The sequence below is a fragment of the Oryzias latipes genome, chromosome 7, assembly GCF_002234675.1.
Source record: "Oryzias latipes chromosome 7, ASM223467v1".
Classification (NCBI taxonomy): domain Eukaryota; kingdom Metazoa; phylum Chordata; class Actinopteri; order Beloniformes; family Adrianichthyidae; genus Oryzias; species Oryzias latipes.
This window is the reverse complement of record NC_019865.2, coordinates 1,364,351-1,386,290: the sequence shown is the minus strand read 5'-3', so window position 1 is coordinate 1,386,290 and position 21,940 is coordinate 1,364,351. Positions and strand designations below refer to the sequence as shown.

Here is a 21,940-nt window from a genome sequence, read left to right as displayed (position 1 = left end):
CAGCAACCCTCGAGTCCAGCGAGACTCCTCCCTTTTTGGCGTCTAGAGAACATCCGCCTGCTTTGAAAGCCGGCGTGTTCTCTGTTGACCATATTGACCGTCCCATCTGTTCCCAGATAATATTAAATGCTGAATCATCCTACAATCACCATGCTGAGTCATGGAACACAAAATGTAGAATGACATTTGCATAAAGAGTGGGTTTTGCCCTTTCACGCAGGGCACTTTTGTTTTGGGTCCGAGTCATGGAGTGAGTCAGTGGTGAGTCACGTCACGTGTCCTTACCGAGCCTCCTGCACTGTCCCGCGTGGATCTTCTGGAGCTTGATGCCTTTCTGGACGCCGGTTGCCGTCATGTGGCATTCGTTGGGGTAGGTGTGGCCATCGCTGGCACACAGCGGATCGTCGCCTGGAGGGCAGGACTCCGGCGGGCTGTAGAGCAGGGGCCTTCGGGTCAGGGCCTCCACCCGGCACAGGACGTTCAGGCTGTTCTCAGCGTCTTTGCACGGGTCTATGAAGAGGAAGACGAAGACGTGAATCATGAAGTTCCACGGCAAAAACACCAACTCTCATCAATTATCTTTAACTAAATTCTGGATCATATAATAATTCTTGATCTAAGAGAAACTAACTTACCTTTTCAGTAAATGCAAAGACTAGCTTTAAGACAATAAATCTAAATATATGTTGTTGAGTCATTTGTTCCTTATAAAAAATACTGTTTTAATTGTTTTTATCTCTTCGTAGTCAATTAATTTTTTTTTCTTGACTTATATTTTGAAGTCAGATTTTTTACTTTACTGTTTTAAATTGTTATTTACTTTGCATATAATTATTTATAATTTACATAGTATTTTAAAGTTATTTTATTTATTTTACTCTACATATTTTTTTTTTTTGCTTTTACACATTTTTGTTATTTACCTTCCAAAGTACTTTAAGTTTGTTTTCATGTAGTTAATTTTAACCTTAAACAGTGATTTGAACTTTTTTTAACTTTATAATCTACGTTTTTCACCCAAACGTGTGACGGTTGGATCTCTGGGCTGATAGACGTGTTTCCTCCACGACACGCAGCATCTCCAACACGTTACACCAGGGGTCGGGAACCTTTTTGGCCAAGAGAGCCATAAACGCCACATATTTTGAAATGTAATTTCGAAAGAGCCATACAATAATGTAGTGTCCCTTTCCCACACTGAGGCACGGAGACTTAACCTCTTTTAAGGTTCTTTATTCGGGTTACTGCAGACCGCGACAAACGCCGAACAATTAATTCAGCAACTCCTGAATCTCTCCCGCCGAGACGAGACGAGAGCGCGTCTCCCAACTTTATATTCCCCTGCTCCCGCTGCAGCCCTCCCATTTCCCTTATTCGGCCCATAGCTGAACCCCATTGGTCCAAACTACCTAACAACAGGCTGAGCGACAGAACTGAGAGCCAATCAGCTCTCTGCTTGATGCGGTCAATGAACTCCAGAACTTTTAATGCGGCCCAACAGCCATCCAACTCAGTCCGCGACAATATGTTTAAAACTAAAATACAAGTGAATGTGTGCATTTGATGTAATTTCAACCTTTTTAAAGTACAATAAGTCTGTGGATTCTTTTTAATAACATTGTTATGCTGTTTCTAATAAATGATGAGTATTTCTCGTGGTAGTTTTGCTGATGGTCTAGTCTGGTTTACGTGGTGAGTTTCTGCTTCATGCAGGCGTTGAGACTTTAAACGTGATCTTAGGTTGGTATGAATGTTTTGTAGATGTGAGACAGACTGCTCACATGCGGACCTGGAGCCAAACACACACTCACACGCTGCAGTGAGTGACAGGCAGTGGGTTTTACCTATTTACAATCCCTGCGCGATTCACCTGCTGCCTGTCCCCACAACACCTCAGCCCCACCCTCTGCTTTCTCCCTCACACATCCCGTCCCCGGAACTGCGCGCTCTTTCTCAGAGACGGGAGCGCGCAGTTTTAGGCACGGCAATTCACAGGTTTCCGGGTGGTACAAACTCTGTGAATTAATAGACAATTTTAAACTTATACTAGTGCTGGCGCAGATTTGTCTCTCTAAGCACTGCTACTACTGCGCGCCTCTGCCATCGCATCGCGCACGAGAAGGACTGGTCTAATGAAGAAAAAAAATTTGAATTAAAGATTTGTCTGCGAGCCACATGTGACCATCAAAAGAGCCATATATGGCTCGCGAGCCTTAGGTTCCCGACCCCTGCGTTACACGATACGCAAAAACCAACATGATCCTGTTGGACTGAGCAGGTTATCGGAGCTGAAACCGATAAAGGAGAGAAGAGTTTTCTCAGGGTGGGTGGAGTTCGGGAACGGGGGGGGGGGGGGGGGGGGGGCTGTAATTGAGCTTGATCTTCATGGATTGATGCCCCAGAAGCAGGACAAAGAGCACAATCGGGGGGTGGGGGGTGTTTGGATAATTCACTTACTCTACGATGCAGTAAATGACGAGGGACCTTCGAGTCACAGGGCGGACACTCTACCACTGAGCTGGTGTTCATGATGTGCAATTCATGTTTTGCATTGCTGTAAACAGTGGTCCCTTGATTTATTGGGACTTCATGCAGTACTTTAAGTGCAATTCTGCTCGCTTTAGTTTTGCTTGCAGCTCTCTGTGATCTGCTTCCTCATTGGCTGCTGAACACCGTCACCTGTACAGGTGTTCAGTTTGCCAAATCTCCAATCTCATGTTTCCAGGCAGCGGAGAACAACCAAAGCAAGACTTGGATGCAAAGAGCAGACAAGAAGAGGCGATGACTTGATGGGCTTCCTTTCCCATTCCAGGGGCGCATCGGGCGGCCCGCTCCGCCCTGTCGAGCCTTGATCATAACGGAGTTGGGTAGTGGGTGTGTGGGACGGAGGAGCTTCCTTCTGGAAACAGGCTTGGTGCCACTGAAGACAAATAATTTACGGAGCGCCATAACTCATCGACTCCCTGCCAAGCTGCTGCCAGTCACGCAGAAGACAAAAAGGAGACTCGCCATCACCAGGAGAGGTGAATGATGGGAAGGGGACGAGATACGGGAAATGACAATGACGGGCTCAAAGAGCTGGGGGCGACCACTGACCACTGTGGGTTTGTCCCGGCACAAAGCAGAGTGGGTTTTCTAGTCAGAGCACAAGGTGTCTCCGCATGAGGCAGTGCCTCGCCCGCCAGCCAGACCATTATCCGAGAGAAAGACCATTACCTCCCATTAGGGGAGAAGAAGAGCTTCCAGGATCCCGGTCCTCCTCCAGAGCAAATGGGGTGATTACAGAAAGAATGGCTTGTTTGCTTCAAAAGCCACTTCTGTGAATAAATCAATTGCATTTGGCCAATATTTTGTGGAAGATTTAGAGCATCATCAAAGCGAGCTGGTCTGCAGAGCCTTGCCCCCCCCCCCCAGGGGGGTATGTGTGTGTGTATGTGTTTGGGGGGGGGATGTAGCCAAAGTCCCGCTGGATTTATACGACCATCCCTCTGCCGTGGATCTACACATTCATCTCCCATTGGCCGCCGTCCTCCTTTGTCTCCCCGAGGCTTCTGCTGCTCACAGACTATTAGCTGCTGCTCGCCATCCGGCTCGCCAAAGAAAAAGTTCAGTAACGGAAAGTAAACAACCATCACCAGAAGATAACTCGCATGGGGGGGGGGGGGGGTGTAGAAGAATAAAATCCCGTCCCTGAAGACCTACTTAGCAAAACAATGATTCACACTACGAGACGGCGTCTGAGAAGCAGAGCAATGTGAGGAGAGACGAGAAAAAAGGAGGAACAACAAAAGACAGAGAACCAGGAGGAGAAAAACCTCCAAAGCTTCTTTCTGCTTCCTCCTCAGGTGTGACGTCTCCAGACGCTCATTTTCCTGATTTAGACTCTAAAAATAGAGGCAGCCCCCTCCAGCCTATGATTTTCTAATCAGGGAGCAGCTATTACCACAGGTATCTCTGTGTTACGGATGAGGCGCATTAGTTTAGTTCTTTTCTCTGTATCCGAGTGGGACCTCTGTGTTTTTGTGGATCTTTGCGTGTCTCTCACTGTTTACAGGTGTAGTGCAGGAAAGGTGGGGCTCCCATTGGAGCAGAGCTGATGGAGGCGGCCTTTAAAAGCCCCGGGTGGAGCTCCGGCCCGAGAAGGGAGCTCTGCTGCTGCAACAGGTCTTCAGGTCAGCTCGTCTCCATCTGACTCTGTGTTGAGAAGACCGGTGTGTTGTTGTCTCCTGTGTGTTGTTTTGTGTAGAGGCCCACTCTGTTTAATTTTGGTTTAGTGCGACTTCTAGCTGAAAGTGAAGCTGTGGGCGTGTTTATGTTCGTCCAGGGAGGTCAGTGTTAGTTTTTCTTCTATATTAGACACTCTATATAGAGCCAGACTTTGGGTGTTTTTGGCGGTTCTTGCTTGTCTGGATATACTCATTTTTTGATGTAATGCTCATATAAATCCCCTAGAAATAAAAAAGGAAGAACACTTTGGACATGACCCCCTATCTAAGGTGGACTCACCGCAGGGTCCCAGGTGCTGCACGCGGATGTTCTTCTGGTTCTTGCAGGCGTGCTGATGGAGCTCGCACTCGCTGGGGTAGTCGTTTCCATCGCTGCCGCAGACCGTCTCACCGGCTTTGCCGTCGCAGCCGAGCGGGCACATGCATTTGGCGGCTAGGCCATCAGAGGACTGGACGCAGGTGCTGCCGTAGCTGCAGGTCACCTCTGCACAGGGATCCTTCAGAGCTGAACACAGACAAAAGAGGAGGTTTGTGGCGTGAAGAGAGCACGTCACCAGCAGAGGAGGCGCATGGAGCAACAAGGCATCTACTGCAAGGTGCTGCATGAGCACCGACAGAAGTTCCAGGATGTTCTCCACAGACGCACCAACCAGACCTCATCAGTTTCAGCTCTGCATTCAGAGCACTTCCCCTCAGAAGAAGCCGGACTCGGAATGTTTTCCTTCACGCGAAAGGTGTTTTCCTGGGTTTCATATGCTTGACAAAAGGCAGCCATGAGATTAGCATCGCTGTCATTTCACAGCACTATACATATTTATGACTGGGGGGGGGGGGGGGGGGGGCAGAGCCATGGCAGCTCTCGTTTCCTAACAAGGGAATATTTACCCATGTCAGATATGATCCCCTCCATTGTTACCACCAGCGTTTATGAATTTCATTTGAGGGGTGGGGGTGAATCACAAGTGGAGACCTTTGCCTCGTTATTTCACCTGTCCTCGACCCCCCCACCCTACCCCTTCAGAGACGAGGAGAAAATCCAGGAGGCAGAGCGCTGATAATCCAAAACGGGGACGCCGACAGAGTTACCCTGGATGGGGGGGGGGGGTAAAGTTGATCAAAGGATTCCTGAAACGACTTTCTTCTCTTCTCCTGTCAAGTTCTTTTGGGGTTTGGTGCCTCGGATTCCTTAATGAAGACTTTTTTTGTTTGAGCACAAAATTCTAGGACCCCCCCCCCCCCCCCCCCAATCTAATTTTAAACTGAAGGCGGCTGGAAAACTCAGAAGTGATTACTAAAAGATGGGGGAATCGATGGAGGGGAGTGATGCTGTGAGGGGTCTCAATGTCCCAGCAGTCCTTCCGCGTGGACACGGGCTTTCTGCAGGTGGAACATGCTCACAGCTGGACGGGGCGCGCAGGTGACCCGCAGGAAATATCAAGGTCATACATCGCTCAGTGACCTTATTGGCTAAACACACCTGATTCAGGTAATCAGCAGCAAATAAGGCAGGGTTTCTGGAAAAGCAGCAGGACACCGGCCCCCGATGCCTGGGTTTGGACACGCATCACCTGTATGACACAAGTGCGTGTAACTTCCATTATCTTAAGGAATACTTCACGATACCACACTCACAACAATGGTGCGCTCCATTTTCATGACATCCCTTGGGGTGGCCGTACGAGCCTCAAGGGAACTGGAAGACACGCCTGCGCCCCCCATGAACACACCAGGCATGCATGATCAAGAAGGCACTAAGCAGGCATTCTTGAACACGGCTTCGGCAAAGAAGTGTTCACACTGGACTGTCGCTACCCGATGCTCGTGCATGAGGCTGCAGTTGGTAGAGTCTTGGTGTGAAAGGTCAAAGCGGTGCAAATCTGGTGATTCTTCTTCCAGACTTTGTCTTTCTCAGTTCTTCAATTATTAATTCCTCCTCCATGATCTACATACAAACAGTGGTTTTCTGAAGAGGACACTACCAAATCTGAGTCCCTGATTGGTCAAAGTTCAGCTGCTTTAACTATTGAAGCCCGTTCTACGGCCGTGCGTTTTGTCCAAAAAAGGACTTCTGGTAGGAACGCTGGAGTTTCAGACGCGTTAGCCCCAAACCCCCACATATGTGTGTTTATGGAGACTTCTCATTGGAAGGGGTCCCGTGACTGTGTGATGCGTGAGCTGCAGCCACCCCCCTCTACGACCCAAAAGCCCGCAGAACCCGCATGGGTCAACGCCCCCCTGTACATGTGACTGTGGCTTCACCAGTGAGGCGCTGATGACCTCTGCGCACCTCGCCGCTGTTCAAGCCTGCTCTAGTCTGCTAGCTGCTCTAGCAGGTTACACAAAATGAAACACACATCGTTACAACCCAACAAAAACAGAAGATCGGATTATACTGCAGAAAAGATTTTTCCTCTTTTACCGACCTGTCTTCTAGGGGCCAGGGGAGAAAGTGAGGGGTAAGGGGGGGGGGCGGGCTGATTTGAATGCAAACAGAGGCTGATTTGGATTTGAAGCTCAGTCTCGGCGGGGCGTTAGTGCAGATAAGCCTCCCTACTCAGTCAGACAAGCAGACAAATTGCACGGGCGAATGTGATCAGTGTAACAAGTGAAGAAAGTAAAAAAAAAAGGAATAATATACAGGAATAAAAAGTGCGAACCACAGCAGACCTCAGGGAGCTCATCCTCCCATTATTAATATGAAAGGTGGCAAAAAAAGAGGCGAAAGCGAAGGAAGACAGTGGAGTTTTCTTCTCCAGATTCAAACGCCTGTTGCTGCCAGTGAGACCGCCTCCTGACTTGAAGGAGCCGAAGAACGCTCCGTTAATGAGAGGAGGGGACGCAGATGAACCGACAAAAGCAGAAAGTGACAGAACGGCAGCATTTGTTCAGTTAAACTAACAAAAACTTTGCTTTGTGGTTAATTATGGCTGCTGCACAGAGCTGCCAAAAAACTTTGATTCACATTTTCACAAAAAATATCAAGATTTATTGTAAAAAAGGAAACTTTATTTTAATATAAGACAACCGATGGACTCAACTGGATTTGTGATGTAAAGTTAAATGAAACCATGATCTTTTATTTTTGAACATTTCCAAAAACGTTGCTTTAAGACTTTTTTCAGTTAGTTTTGTTTTTTTCACACAAGTGAAAATAAATATTTCCTATTTGTGTTTTCAATCAAATGATTCTAATCTACAAAAGTGTTTGGGGGCTTTTGAGTTACACGAGTATTCAGATTCATTTTACGCAAAAACGTAATCCTAAATTTGAATTGTTTGTTTTTCTGAGCAGAAATATTGTCGCCTCCACAGTTTCAGAAAAACCAAAACCTGAAGGAACAGAAAGGATGTGGTGGAAAACAGAGCTGTCACTGCGGTGGACAGCAGGTCTCCGTCTGCTGGAAGATTCATTCAAACATCTGTTGTCTATCTGCCAACGAGGGAGGGGGGGGGTGCATGTGCTGCAGCACATCCAGAACCAGTCCACAAACATCGGGTAAAGTCGTGTTGGAATTAGGACACGGAGCCATCAAGGGTGGGGGGGCCGCTGCTGCTGCTGGGGGCCCCACAGTTCAGGCATGTGAAGTCGACACATGGGGGGGGGGGGGGGGGGGGATCAAGCGTCTGCTACAGCTGCTCTTTCCAGAACTCATGAATCATCAGAGAAGAAACAGGGAAAGAAAAAACTGAAGTCCGTCTTTGAAGGATCAATTCAGTTCTGCGTCGTTTGCCCTCAGCTTCACCCCACACCCCCACAGGAAGGTGGAGAACCTCAGCGATCTCCTGCAGCTTCAGGGACGACATCTGAGGAAAATGTTAACAAGACGCCGACAGAAACTCAGCACAGGGACGAGGACGGAGCGCCCCTCCCCGATGCTTCTTCAGCAGGAATTTAAATTCAGGAAGAGTCCAGAGAACCTGAGAAAACGTGAAATAAAACATCTGCGTCCAGATGCTTCTCAGAAACGCTGCTCCAACAAATGACTTCAGTTTGTTTGTGTTAAGTATAAGTGCAGCACTTGAATGCTGGGGGGGGTTCAGGAAGATCACAGCCATCATCTCCTCCTCCTCCTCCTCCTCCTCCTCCTCCACCCCCAGGAGGAGGAGCTGATCTCTGTTTGCTGCAGCGGTTTATTAAAGCTTCATTAGGGACAGCAAGTTGTCAGCGGCGTGCTGACTTTACTTGGCGCCCTGCTGCCAGAGCCCCTCAATGACCAGGGAGGACGTGTGCACGAGCACGCCCGTGCACGTCCGTGCACGCTCTACAGCAGGGGGAGCAGAGGAATTCTGCAAACATTCTGATAAATATTTCTCCATGAGAATCTTTGCAGGAGTTTGTAGTATTTCTGCGGTTGGAGGGTTATCATGGCCTGAAACCATTTTCCAGCAGCTGAAAACCCTCTCAAATGTATTTTATCAACCTCCTTTATGTTTAAAAAGTGAAAGAACTCTGTGAAACATCACGACTGCAGAAGAACAGAGCAGAGAGGAGATCTGCACAGAAATGCACTTCAGAGAGCTGACGGCTAATTTGATTCTGGATTTTAGGGTTTATTAATAAAAACCCGGACAGTTTCTGATAAAGATGCTTATGCAAGCGTTACTTTTACAAATCTCGGATGACTCATACGTTTGTTTTTAAAAGGTCAAATTTTGTGCTACATAAAGTTTTGGGCAGCAAAAAGTTGGTTTTCCAGAAATCTGACTGAATGTCTCCCAGATCGGCACTTCTGTGCTGAAGGTCGCCCACCTCCACCTGCCTGGACGGGACACACAAGCGCCTGTAGGACGTCCACACAAACACTCCGATTGTCTCCTGTTCTCGTTTCTAACAGTCAGGCTGCAGTGAGGAGCGTGCACGTTTCACTTGAACAGCTCTTTGTTCAGTCTGCAGGATTTGGCGGGGCTAAAAAATGAAAATATCTATACACCATGCCTGCGTCTCGCGTACTTCCCCCTTACATGTTATATAGGTGTTCACTACGACCTGTCGTAGAAAACACGTAGAAAGAAATGAACTTTTTCTCTCTACGGGTGATCGGTCTACCCCCTTGATATTTCGTGGGGATTTGAACATTTTTCACGCGCAGACGGCCCGCATCCACCCGTAAAAACAGTGGGACTACGGCTCTAACCGTCACTGGACAGAAGTTTGTGGTACTGTTAAAAAAAAGTACAACTGTTGGAGGAGAAGAGTTGGAGTAAAAATGTCATCTTTAAAAAAGGGGAGGAAGCAGTGACGCACAAACACGGATGCCAGCGGCTGGAAGAGGATTCCTTGTTTGATGCGGTCCTTGAAAAGCGTCTGTAAACAGCTACTGCTGGTCTGTCACACTCGACTGGATCACCTCTCTGAATGGAAAATGAGCCGCCAACAGCCTGACACTGGACCCACTGACAGAAGAAGCTGTGCATGGGGGCACCTTTGTTCTGCGTGGATTCTAAACGGAAAAGAAATCCATCAAAAGGACAAAAAGCCGCGGCTCTGAACTGCTGGACTTTGATGTTTTCGGCCTTCAATGATGTCCTCAGAAGAGACAGGCGTCTGACAAAGTGTGAGCGACAGATGAGAAAACACTGGATGGTTACGGCGCTCAGATTCTGCACGTTCGCTGTCATTTCCCGCTGACAGATGTCTCACGCTTCAAAGCGGCGGCAGAGCACAGGTGTGCTGCTGAAATGACTCCGCGGCGAGCGGCGATTGAATCATCTGGCTGTAGTATTTATCATAAACACAAAGACATCCTCAGATTCTGCAGATTCACAGAGACGCGTCCTCCATTCATCTGCAAATTAGCGCGCGCCGCTAAAATGATCATCTGGGACTTTAATGGAGCTTTGGGTGATTATATCTTTTATGATCTTGGAGGTGACGATTGCCAATTTTGTTCAAGTTTTACTTTACTGCTTTCAACACTAGTGAAGTTGTTTCTATAACAGTTTTGCTCTTTATGTCCCATTAAATATAAAACAATTTGTGTGTAGTTGTGAGAGCCGTTTGGTCACACAGTCGTCACAGTGGATCAAAACGTGCTTCCATGTGACCAAAGGTCACCAGACAGAACGCCATGCTGCTGTGGGCGTCACACTGTCAGTCTTAAACTGTTAGCTCGAATTATTAGCAGTTCATGATGGAATAAAAAGCAGCCCTCTGGCTTCAGCCACGCCCCCCTGCAGGTGTAAAATGGTCACACCTGTACGAGGCACACAGGGGCGCTCAGGTGACATCAAGGATGTGAACCTGCACAGAAAAAGACGTTCATGCACGCTTTTTTCTGCATGACCACAAACTCAGTAAAGTCTGACTCTAGAGAAATAAAACACTGATTTGTATATCTGTTTTACTATATAACAAATATTTAATATCAAATAAAACTTAAACGTCAAGAGAAAATAGACTTTTTTCTTAAGATGAAACAGTTTAGAACTTTTGACAGAGATTCAGATGACGTCCTTTCAAAATAAAAGCCCCCCGTGTCAAACGGGTCATGTTGTTGCAGAAATGGCGGCGGTGGTGTAATGTCAGTTTATTTTAGCATTTGCTGTGAAACAAAAGTTAAATCAGTGCTAATTTAGGGTTTGCTTGCTGTACTTTTCAAACCATAAAAAACCCTAAGCAGAAAAAAAATGCTCGTACTTGTGCAAATACAGAAAATAGGCTTCATTATTGATGTTTGAAGCTTGAATTCTGGTTGTGTTGACTGACCTCCAACTGATTTTCTGTAGTAAACGACGCACAAAAGTCTTTGTTAAACTCCTAAGCTTGGATCATTACAGCCACCGTAGTCCAGAGCCAGACGGCGTCACACCAGCTCTGCTTGAAGTTTACTTTGTTTACTTACTTTTTTACTTTATTACAATGACTTTTTACTCAAAATAAAAACGTTTTATGTATTTTGAGCAGAGATTCACACTAGAGAAGTGAAAGAGCCACAGGCTGCAGACCCCTGGTAAGAACGCTGTACGTCATAAGTGTGTGTAACGTCCGTCAGCCTTACAAATACTTCACCATACACCCACCACACACCACAATAGTACGATCGATTTTTATGACATAAATACGAGCCTCAGGAGAACTACGGGACTCACCTGAGGTCCCCTTAAGATGCGGCCACTCCTCTCTACGACCCTCCACGGACCCGGACAACCCAAAAACCTGCAGAATCGGTCAAAATCTGTCGCTGCACTGAATCCCGTCTGTCAGCTTCAGAGTTCTGACGCCAGAAGGTTCCTAAGAGTCAGAGCTTTTCCTCTGAGACGGAGCCTTTTCAGTTATTCTGCATATTTTCATCACAAATTGCTGAATTTGAAAACGACTTTAGGAGGAAGCAACAGAGAAGATAATTAGTTTTATCATGGTTCAAAGCTCAAACCAACCCAAACACTGGAGAAAAGCGGAGAACGTCTCTGCTTCCAGTCAGAGTTTGTGATAAACGGAAGCATCAGGACTGCAGGAAGCTCATCAGCAGCAGAAGAAGAAATTATCTCCTTTATGCAAAGACAGAACTTTCCAATAATGCCTTCTTTGCTGCAAAGATTACCACTTAATAGGAAAACACTTTCACAGCTCTGGTGAAATAAATACAAAACTCAAAGGAGAAAACACTGTTTATTAAATCAGGGCACCTTTCTCTGAGCCTCTCACAATCAGATGAAGAGATGAAATCAATGGCGCCGCAGTGCGTCCTGTTTAACATGACAACTATTTAATTTCAGCCGTTCTGATGTGACTCTCATTGAGACGGAGAGCCGCGCTGCAGGATGAGCGTTGCTTCAAATCGCACTCGCGTGGATTGATTCTCGTTTTCTGCAACGTTTTTTTATTGCAGGAAGAGGCAGAGTGTTCATGCTGAGTTTTGTTTTTAATTGTGGGGAAAAAAATCAATAACTACAGAGTTTTAAAAAAAAAAAAAAGGAAGCCGTTCCAGAAAATGAAGATGAAGCTGCAAACTTTCACAGAGTCAGAATGAAGTTAATGGGATTATTTTAAATGGCAAACAAAGCGGCGTTTTCAGCGCTGCAGAAGAGAATCGATAAACGGTCGTTGGAAATGGTCAAGCGGTCCTTCCAAACGCCATAAAAGCTGACATTTTCAAAGCAGCTAAGCTCTGATTGTGTTTTCTCCAAGCAGGTCCTTGACAGTTTTCAAAAAATGAATTAAAATGCTCTTTAAATAAAACAAAAGGCAGCAACAGCTGAACTCTTAGGAAAAACAGTTTGGTGAAAAATCCGCCACAGCTCAATCGAAGGATTTCATGGACATTCAGGATCCTGCAATTAACTCCACCGGAGCTGCCATATTCTAAAAAACGATTGTTCCTCCAACACTTTTCTGTGTTGAAACGTCTCTTCCCGTGTTCACATCATTAGACGCATAATGGCTTTTTAGTGCGACTCACAAAGACGAGGTTCATGGGTCACCAGCTGGCCCTCGTTTTCTACCGAAGACATTTTCTCCGATAAGACGGTGGGAACAAATGAAGGCAGCGGGCGCCCAACGACCCGTCAAGGTCACCACGGCGCCGGCTTTGCCCTTCTGTCAGCTCCAAGCAGCTGTTTTCACACAATCAGGCTGAAATGAGCGCAGCAATCTCCTGTTGTTATGGAGGCAGGCTGATGTGCAGCTAAAGACCTTCCTGTGCAGAGAAACCTGACGAGCCTCTGATGTCTTCAGGTGAGAGCTGAATGCGCTCCAGGCAAATCACTAGTTGGAGGTCCAAACTACAACAAATGTGTTGTAATTCTAACATTTAAAGCCTGATATTCAATCAAATTCACACAGAATCGTTAGTCTAAGCCGATTAAAACACATCAGATTTCCCATTATGACATTTTAAAATGTGATTCGCTCTTGGAAACGCTCCACCTAAACAATAGAAATGATCCACTTCTTCACCAGCAGCCTTCTGATGCCGAAGGACAATACTGCAGTTCCTCTCCTCCCACTCAGTTAACCGCCTCCCACTCCGGTCCAGGCGAGAAGGCGTCTCGTGAGGTCGCCAACGTGAACACCGGCTGAACTGCAGAAGCCCGTGACCTTGATCCATAAGCGCCAAAACGCTTCCTCGCGGCTCTGAGACGAGACGGTCGATTCTTCCACACAGACGAGTGAACACAACAGGATGAACGCCTCGACAGCTGGCGGAGAAACGTGCCGAACATCCAGAAAGTTTAACATCTGCCGGCTCATTTTACAGCGATCGCAGGAGGAGTCTGAAAGCAGTCTTCCACTGAAGGCCGGAGCTCCAGCAGCTCATTTGCCGTCTGTTGTTCATTCAGGTTTGAGGCGCGTTCTGACACTGATGCTTTCAGAAATGAACAGCTAAAAGGGAAAAGAATGGAGTAACAAAATACAACAAAAAGTTTGTTTTAACTGAACTTTCAGGACATTTGATGTTCATGTTTAACAGCTGTCACATGTGGAGTTACTCAGGGTTCTGCCCCTGGACCTCTTCTCTTTGGAGCTACTATGAATTTGGAGAGTTGTCTGGAAAGATCCAATTGATTGACGATAAACTCAAGATGTTCGTGCCACGTTTATTAACTTCTTTTTATATTTAGCAGACTTACAACATTTTAGATCCTTTGGAAAGTTTAATAAAGAGTCGCTCAGCCAATGGCAGTTTTCCAGAAAGGCTGCAGGGTCAGCCGTTTATGAGGACCACAGTGATCCAGTGGGGTTGGATTACAGTGATCCATTGGGGTTGGATTACAGTGATCCAGTGGGGTTGGATTACAGTGATCCAGTGGGGTTGGATTACAGTGATCCATTGGGGTTGGATTAAAGTGATCCAGTGGGGGTGGATTACAGTGATCCAGTAAGGTTGGGTTACAGTGATCCAGAGGGGTTGGATTACAGTGATCCAGTGGGGTTGGATTACAGTGATCCAGTGGGGTTGGATTACAGTGATCCAGTGGGGGTGGATTACAGTAATCCAGTGGGGTTGAATTACAGTGATCCAGTAGGGTTGGATTACAGTGATCCAGTGGGGGTGGATTACAGTGATCCAGTAGGGTTGGAATACAGTAATCCAGTGGGGTTGGATTACAGTGATCCAGTGGGGGTGGATTACAGTGATCCAGTGGGGGTGGATTACAGTGATCCAGTAAGGTTGGGTTACAGTGATCCAGAGGGGTTGGATTACAGTGATCCAGTGGGGTTGGATTACAGTGATCCAGTGGGGTTGGATTACAGTGATCCAGTGGGGTTGGATTACAGTGATCCAGTGGGGGTGGATTACAGTAATCCAGTGGGGTTGAATTACAGTGATCCAGTAGGGTTGGATTACAGTGATCCAGTGGGGGTGGATTACAGTGATCCAGTAGGGTTGGAATACAGTAATCCAGTGAGGTTGGATTACAGTGATCCAGTGGGGTTGGATTACAGTGATCCATTGGGGTTGGATTACAGTGATCCAGTGGGGTTGGATTACAGTGATCCATTGGGGTTGGATTAAAGTGATCCAGTGGGGGTGGATTACAGTGATCCAGTAAGGTTGGGTTACAGTGATCCAGAGGGGTTGGATTACAGTGATCCAGTGGGGTTGGATTACAGTGATCCAGTGGGGTTGGATTACAGTGATCCAGTGGGGTTGGATTACAGTGATCCAGTGGGGGTGGATTACAGTAATCCAGTGGGGTTGAATTACAGTGATCCAGTAGGGTTGGATTACAGTGATCCAGTGGGGGTGGATTACAGTGATCCAGTAGGGTTGGAATACAGTAATCCAGTGGGGTTGGATTACAGTGATCCAGTGGGGGTGGATTACAGTGATCCAGTGGGGTTGAATTACAGTGATCCAGTAGGGTTGAATTACAGTGATCCAGTAGGGTTGGATTACAGTGATCCAGTGGGGTTGGATTACAGTGATCCAGTGGGGTTGGATTACAGTGATCCAGTGGGGTTGGATTACAGTGATCCAGTGGGGGTGGATTACAGTAATCCAGTGGGGTTGAATTACAGTGATCCAGTAGGGTTGGATTACAGTGATCCAGTGGGGGTGGATTACAGTGATCCAGTAGGGTTGGAATACAGTAATCCAGTGAGGTTGGATTACAGTGATCCAGTGGGGTTGGATTACAGTGATCCAGTGGGGTTGGATTACAGTGATCCAGTGGGGTTGGATTACAGTGATCCAGTGGGGTTGAATTACAGTGATCCAGTAGGGTTGGATTACAGTGATCCAGTGGGGGTGGATTACAGTGATCCAGTAGGGTTGGAATACAGTAATCCAGTGAGGTTGGATTACAGTGATCCAGAGGGGTTGGATTACAGTGATCCAGTGGGGTTGGATTACAGTGATCCAGTGGGGTTGGGTTCTTCAGTTGGATCCTAGCAGAGTCCAGAAGTGGAACCTGTGGCGCACTTAAATTGATGGAAAGCTCTGTTTTTAGGGAAATGTCAGATGTGTTGTCTGTGCAAAACAACAACCTGTTTGTACCTTTTTGTGCTAACGCATTATGCAGAAAGCAAAAGCTTAAAAAGTTTGGGAAGAGGCCAGCAGAAGCTGAAATGTGCTCTGCATGCGTTAACATAATCGCCGTTTCCGCTTTACGTATTTCTGGGAGTCCAACTCAGGAGAGAAAGACTGGAGATCAGGAGGAAGAGAGGATTTGTCTCTCAAGGATCGGTGGTCACAGACGAGTGGAACAGCAAGTAAAGATGGATGGAAGATTCCAGCAGAGCCCATTATCATCTCCTAACGGGTGAGAGCGGAGAACAAGAATGTATATTTTTCAATCTGTGTGCAAAATGCCTCCAGTTTGTGTATTTGGCAGACTGTGCATGCTCATGCACTGGAGTACAAACACATGCACACACGTGCACGCTCAGTTTGTCAGGTTCTGCATGTTATGGTTATGAATACCAAGCAAGAGTCAATGCCCCAGGGAAATGGAAGCAGGAAAGCAGAGTTATTTACTATGACCTCTCGCCCTGTGTGTGTGTGTGTGTGTGTGTGTGTGTGCGCGGATGAATAAATGTGTTCAGCAATCACCCCCGAGAAATTTGATTACTTTCTAAACTTGTGTGTACAGTTTTTGTGTGACGAGAGCAGCAGTAAGAAAAAGCTCATCTCAAAGTCTTAAACGGAGGAGAAGATGGAGCAGAAGATGGACTGCCCCCCCCCCCCCCCCCCGCAGGAGGAATTATGGGGGGGAAAGCAGAAACGACAACAAAAGAAGACGAATGTGAGGAGGCTTCTTTCAGAGCAATTTATGAAAACTCCATTTTTATGGCAGAGTACAAAGTAATCCAGAGTACACAAAGCTAATGCCAGAAGTCGACTGTCACTGGTAGCAACCAACATGTCACCGTGGTAACAAAAGATGCTGCCAGTGAAGAAGAAGAAGAAGAAAAGAGAGGGGCTTTGAAGAGGAACAATACTGTTTTCCTTAATCATTACTAACTCCGCTGTAAAAGGCAGCTTTGGGCCCCCAGAGCCTCCAGAACAATACGAGAGTGAAAGCCCAGGTTGGGTTTCAGGCTGAGGACACTTCTGTTTCAGTTCTGGAGGCTGCCTCCAGACAAAAAATCAATAGACAGGTGATGAACATCTACAACTTTGGTTATTTTATTGTGTTTTGCTTTAGAAAACAAAAAGAATACACCAACAAATATTAGCATGAATCTATGAGAAACCTATAGATGTAAACATTTCAGATTCTCATTGAGAACAATAAGATCAGGTCTGAGGAAGACCAACAAAGACCTGAACTCCTGCAGCTCCACCTGTTTAGCAGAACTCATTTTCCAAAAAGAAAAACTTTTGAACCTCAACAAAGGTGTTGATGATTGAAGTCACTTTACAGTAGGAGGTTATTAGTCTTTGGACACACGAGGAGCATATCTGTATAAACCACCTTTGGTATTTGAGAATAAACTTCTACCATGGGCCGAATGAGTCCTGCATTTTGATTGGCTGCAGGGTGTGGATTGTAAAGTGATAATGGACACCTTCAAAAAATAAGGACTTTGTCTCTTTGAAACAAAGTTTAGCTTCATCATCTGGCCAAAAATAACCTGTAAGAGGTTAAACTTTCCCTTTGGTTCACTTAACATGATGTTTAGCATATAAACCACTTTCCTATGCTGCAGAGCGCAGGTGGAGAAAGCTCTGTAGCCGTTACCATGACCAAAAATTTAAAACGAAAAATTAAAATTAAAGTACTAATAAGGGGTTTAATGTCTATTTCTTTCATAAGTGAACATGGTAGAAGCGGGAAAAGACTTGATAGAGAAAGTGGGATATAAAAAGACGGGAGACAAAAAGGTCCAAAAAAATAAAGTTAGAGGATCAAAAATGAGGATATTTGAACTTGTATTGATACAAATGAAGAAATGAAATCAGCTGGAGGAGTTAACTTCTGGTTCCCACACACATGCACACGTGCACACACACACACACACACACGTGTGTAAATTCTCACCTTTTTTCTACTTTCTCTTACGACGGTTTGCCCTAAATCTATTTGACAGCTTTCCTAAACACGATGACTGACTCCGTGTAAAAGTTTAATCTCAATCGTTCTCATCATTTATGAATACCAAGGGGGGGGCTCACAAGGGGGGGCCACATGTCAGAGCGCCTATGATACGTTTTTCTTCTCTTCACAGCGGGGAAGCTGAAGTGTGTCGCACACTGTGAGTAGAACGCTCTAACAGAGTGGAAGCCCCGCCCCTCAAGAACACGCGCGTCCGCTCACACACTCCTGAAATCGATATTCACGGATCAATCTGAAGAAGCCCCGCCGTCCCGGTCGAACCGAAGAAAGAAAAGGATGAAAACTTGCCGCTCCGCTCCAGCGGTCAGGACAGATGAGTTTTTCTGCTCCTCTGTTTTCATCCCACAGCCCCAACTGCAACGTTAGGAGGTGTGGAGTGAAATGTATGCCACAAACTAAACCTTCTAAGTTGCATATGAAAATATTAAATATTTGCTTTCAAATACTTTTTCTTTGCTTTCGAATTTGATTTTTGTTTTTCAGTTTTGTTGTGTGCTTTCAAAAATATTTTTGCAACACAATTGTTTTCTGTCTCATCGCCCTTTTTTCCTACCTTTGATTTTTCTCTCAGCTGTTGGACAGGACAAGTTAGAAAAAACAATAAAAAAACAAAACGTGGTGGCATAAATATCACCACAGAGGGGGCCCGACAGCTAATGCTGGGATGTTAAACCCCCCCCCCCCGTCTCAGCATTCTGGTGACTTCCTGCTGGGACCCCCTCCTCCCATGGTGTTATCAGGCGTTCCTGCAGGGCCAATTAGAAGCCGGCTCTGCCTTTTAACTTCAATAATATCTTAGAGCATTATGTGCTCACCGCCTGCCTGCTTCACCGATGGAAACGTGACCCTGCGGATCCCAAATCAGTCATCTAGAACAAAAGGGAGATAACGAAGAAGCTGGACATGAGCTCGTCGGAGCCATTAAGGGGCAAATTAGGAATATTAGAGCTGAGCGCTGGGGGACACTTGGCGCTGGCGCCTCAACAACACGAGGATCATTTTGTCCTGTCCTCAGGTGGAAACTTCATATCCTCCTGTCCTAATTGAGTCATGAGAGCAGGTGCTGCACGGATTTGAACGGCGGCGTGAAAGGCTGCTAAGGAATGCCGTCAGAAGAACGGCGGCCTGTGAGAGGCATGTGTCAAAATGTAGGTTTTAATTAAGATTTCCAAACTGGAGGCAAACCAAAAGTCTGAGGCGGTTAACACTGATCATGAACGCCTCCGCCAAATAAATGAAGAGCCACCCAAAGGCAGTTTCTTTGAAACGCTGCCTGATCACGATTCTTCCTTCATTATTCACGGGTACAGACTTCTGTTTGCTTGATGAGTGAAATTATCTAATCGCTCAGGAAACATTTCTATTGTGTTCACATAGTATAAGCTCATTTCGGCTCGTTGCCTGAAGCAGCCTCGCTGGAACAGGGACATGTTTACCACTGCGCTGCATCTCATCTTCTCTTAATAGCACTCTGAGGAGAACAACTGCTGGAGTTGTGAAAGCGGAAAGGCTTTCCATGTTCGCCTGCTGCAAGTTTTCAGGGGCTCAACAGTTGGACCCCTCCTTGGTTTTTCAGAGGATGACCGGTCTGGACACAGCCTACAACTCTGGAGCCGTGTGTCTGGTACACACAAAAGCTTTGGCAGCTTTTTTTTTTTACCCCAAAACCGGAATATTTCAGTGAACATTAGTAAGTCAGATGTCTCTTACTAAATTGTAATACCACTGTCGAACACTAGATGGAAGTACTGGATCTTTTGTTGTAGCTGGAGCTGATCAAACATGGAGCGGCTATAGCATTCACGAAATGCGAGCCATGAACCTTATAAGTCTGACATAAATCTGCTTGATTCAATAAATACATGAATCCTTTTCTTGAGTTTATTTTCAGACCAATGTTCTTTTTGTTTCCGCTTAATGTGAAACAAATAATTATTAAACGTTTGCTCGGTTTAGGTTACAATTTAAGTAAAAAAAAAAATTCATAACCAAACAATGCTGATATTAAAATGGAAATTTGACCAATAAATCAATAGTAAATGTAATAATCTTCTATAAATGTAAAGGTTCTCGGTTGTTTGGCATCGCCATCCATGGATGAACATTTTCTCCGGATTATCTTGGTTTGAATTGATTTATTTCTCAGCAACTGTGGCAGGAGATTGAAATAAAAGACATTCTCTGAACTACCGTAACTCTTTGACCATATGGTATAGTTTATATAAATATAAAGGGTTGCATATCAGCACAAAGCTGTTTTTTGGAATTATGTTAATCGGACAAATGCTTGAAGAATCACAGTAATTGAATCAATGTCCACACTGGAGCTCCGCTGTTAAAGGGTTAGCGTTCTTGAAGGCGATGAAGCCGATGCTAAAGACAATCCTGAGACCCGATTTCCATCTAAATACTATTCTGTGTGTCTCCTCCATACAGACTGAGGCACCTCTTCCGTTTAGCCACCTCTGCTACATTTGGTGCTTTCTTTGCCTTTTAACAAGCTGGAGACCTGCGGCGCCATCGTGGTGATTTGTGGGAACTGTCCTGTGCTGCCGACACGCCTCTGACACGCCCACCTGGTAATGTGGGGGCAAGGATGAGCCGTCCAACAAAAGATGAGTCAACACCCAAACATCGTGCTGGGTGTTCTGTCCTTTTTTATTATTTTAAAGGCTGATCTTCTGCTCAGAAGATAAAATAACGGACAGCGAGAGCTTTAAACGTGTTGGGAAAAGCGGCTGTTAGTGTTCAACTACATGTTTGCTTTGAAGTCAAACAGAAAAGGTGGACTTTGGGGGGAATAAATGTTGAGGCTGTAATCCTGAGAGCTGGAAAGACGCTGGGATTGATGGGAATGAGACGCTCTCTGGCGGCGGTTCTCCAACACTCCAATGAAAAGCCATCGTTTCAATTCAACCATTCAAACAAGGACTAACAGCGACGCGGCTGACCAACCGCCTTCGCCAAGCTTCCCCGTCAAAGCCGTCTCTGGTCCAACAACAGGACTCCAGTCAGACCGACCTCCTCAGACCTTCTCCGCTGATTTATTGCAGGCAGAGCAGGAAACAAGCCTATCTGTTGCCTTTCACCGGCCTTTCCTCCATTTCACAACAGCAGAGGAGGGAGGAGTTTTTAGTGTCAATGACCAACAGACCTAAAGCTTAATCTGCAGATGTGGAAACATGGCAGAAATGCAGACTTTAATTAGACATGTGATGAATGCTGAACCACATTTTCAGCCCATTCCACATTTTTCTGACAATGTCAAGGGAAAAAAGGAAAGAATGGGAGAATCGAGCAGCATTCATTCAAACGTGAAACACCAAGATAAGCCCTGTTTTCTAAACGTCTTCTTTTGGAAATAAGAAATCTGAAACTAAATGAAGGTTTTTTTTTTTATTCATCATCACCTGTTTTAGTTCCTGAACGTCAGTTCAAGTATTTAAACCACAAACAGGTTAAACCACAACGGGACAGCCAGAAATGTTGAAGGATTTTCCTTCAATGCTCATTTTGGAAGTCCTGGCTGATGAATCGGCAAAGTCCTGAAAAGCCAAGAATGCAAGATGCTTCTTCTTTTACTTCCAGCTGCTCCCTTTAGGGGGCGCTATTTTTATTTTTTATTTATTTTCTTAATTATCTCCTTTAGAAATTGGGAATTGAAATGCCTGCTGAGTCCAGTTTGAGTCAACCCTGAGATGTTTTGCAGAAATACAACAGTCTGGCGTGTTGCTTCTCATGAACCTATGGAATGACCCCCCAGTGATTGACAGGCAGACGTTTCTGCAGATGTTTGATCTTCTGCACGGACCGGGGCTGAGGAACCACTTCCTCCTTTGCTCATGGAGAGCAGCTGACTGTCACCATTTAACTTCATTCATTCTTTCCCCTCCAGTCATTACTTTGTGGCGGGCATGTTTCTGCAGTGATCACTAAATAAATCCCAGTGGCAGCAGGCTGCATGGCTGAAGAGCAGGGGCCTCATTTATAAACGTTGCGTACGCACAAAAGAAGGCGTACGCCACTCTCTACGCAATAGTTGAGATTTATAAAAAGCAAACTTGACGGGAAAATGTGCGGTCCTTCACGCTCTGACCCAGGCGTACGCACAAAAACGGGTGAAATGAGAAACGGCGACGCCGTCGGCAGATGGAAGAAACACGTGAAAGTGAAAATGACAATACTGCCTCTCAGAAATAACATGAGGACTT

The 21,940-nt window shown here is 45.9% G+C and overlaps 1 protein-coding gene across 11 annotated transcripts in view; it reads right to left on the bottom strand.

Annotated features, from left to right (window-relative positions):
• agrn (agrin) overlaps nucleotides 1-21,940 on the bottom strand; it is a 241,823-nt gene that overhangs the window by 85,068 nt on the left and 134,815 nt on the right. For all 11 annotated transcript variants that reach the window (XM_023956309.1, XM_023956313.1, XM_023956310.1 and 8 more), the window contains 2 exons: nucleotides 4,507-4,731; nucleotides 286-510 (listed from right to left, as the gene is read on the bottom strand). In XM_023956309.1, coding sequence (XP_023812077.1) covers nucleotides 286-510; nucleotides 4,507-4,731 — 450 coding nt within the window. The remainder of the gene's footprint in view (nucleotides 1-285; nucleotides 511-4,506; nucleotides 4,732-21,940) is intronic.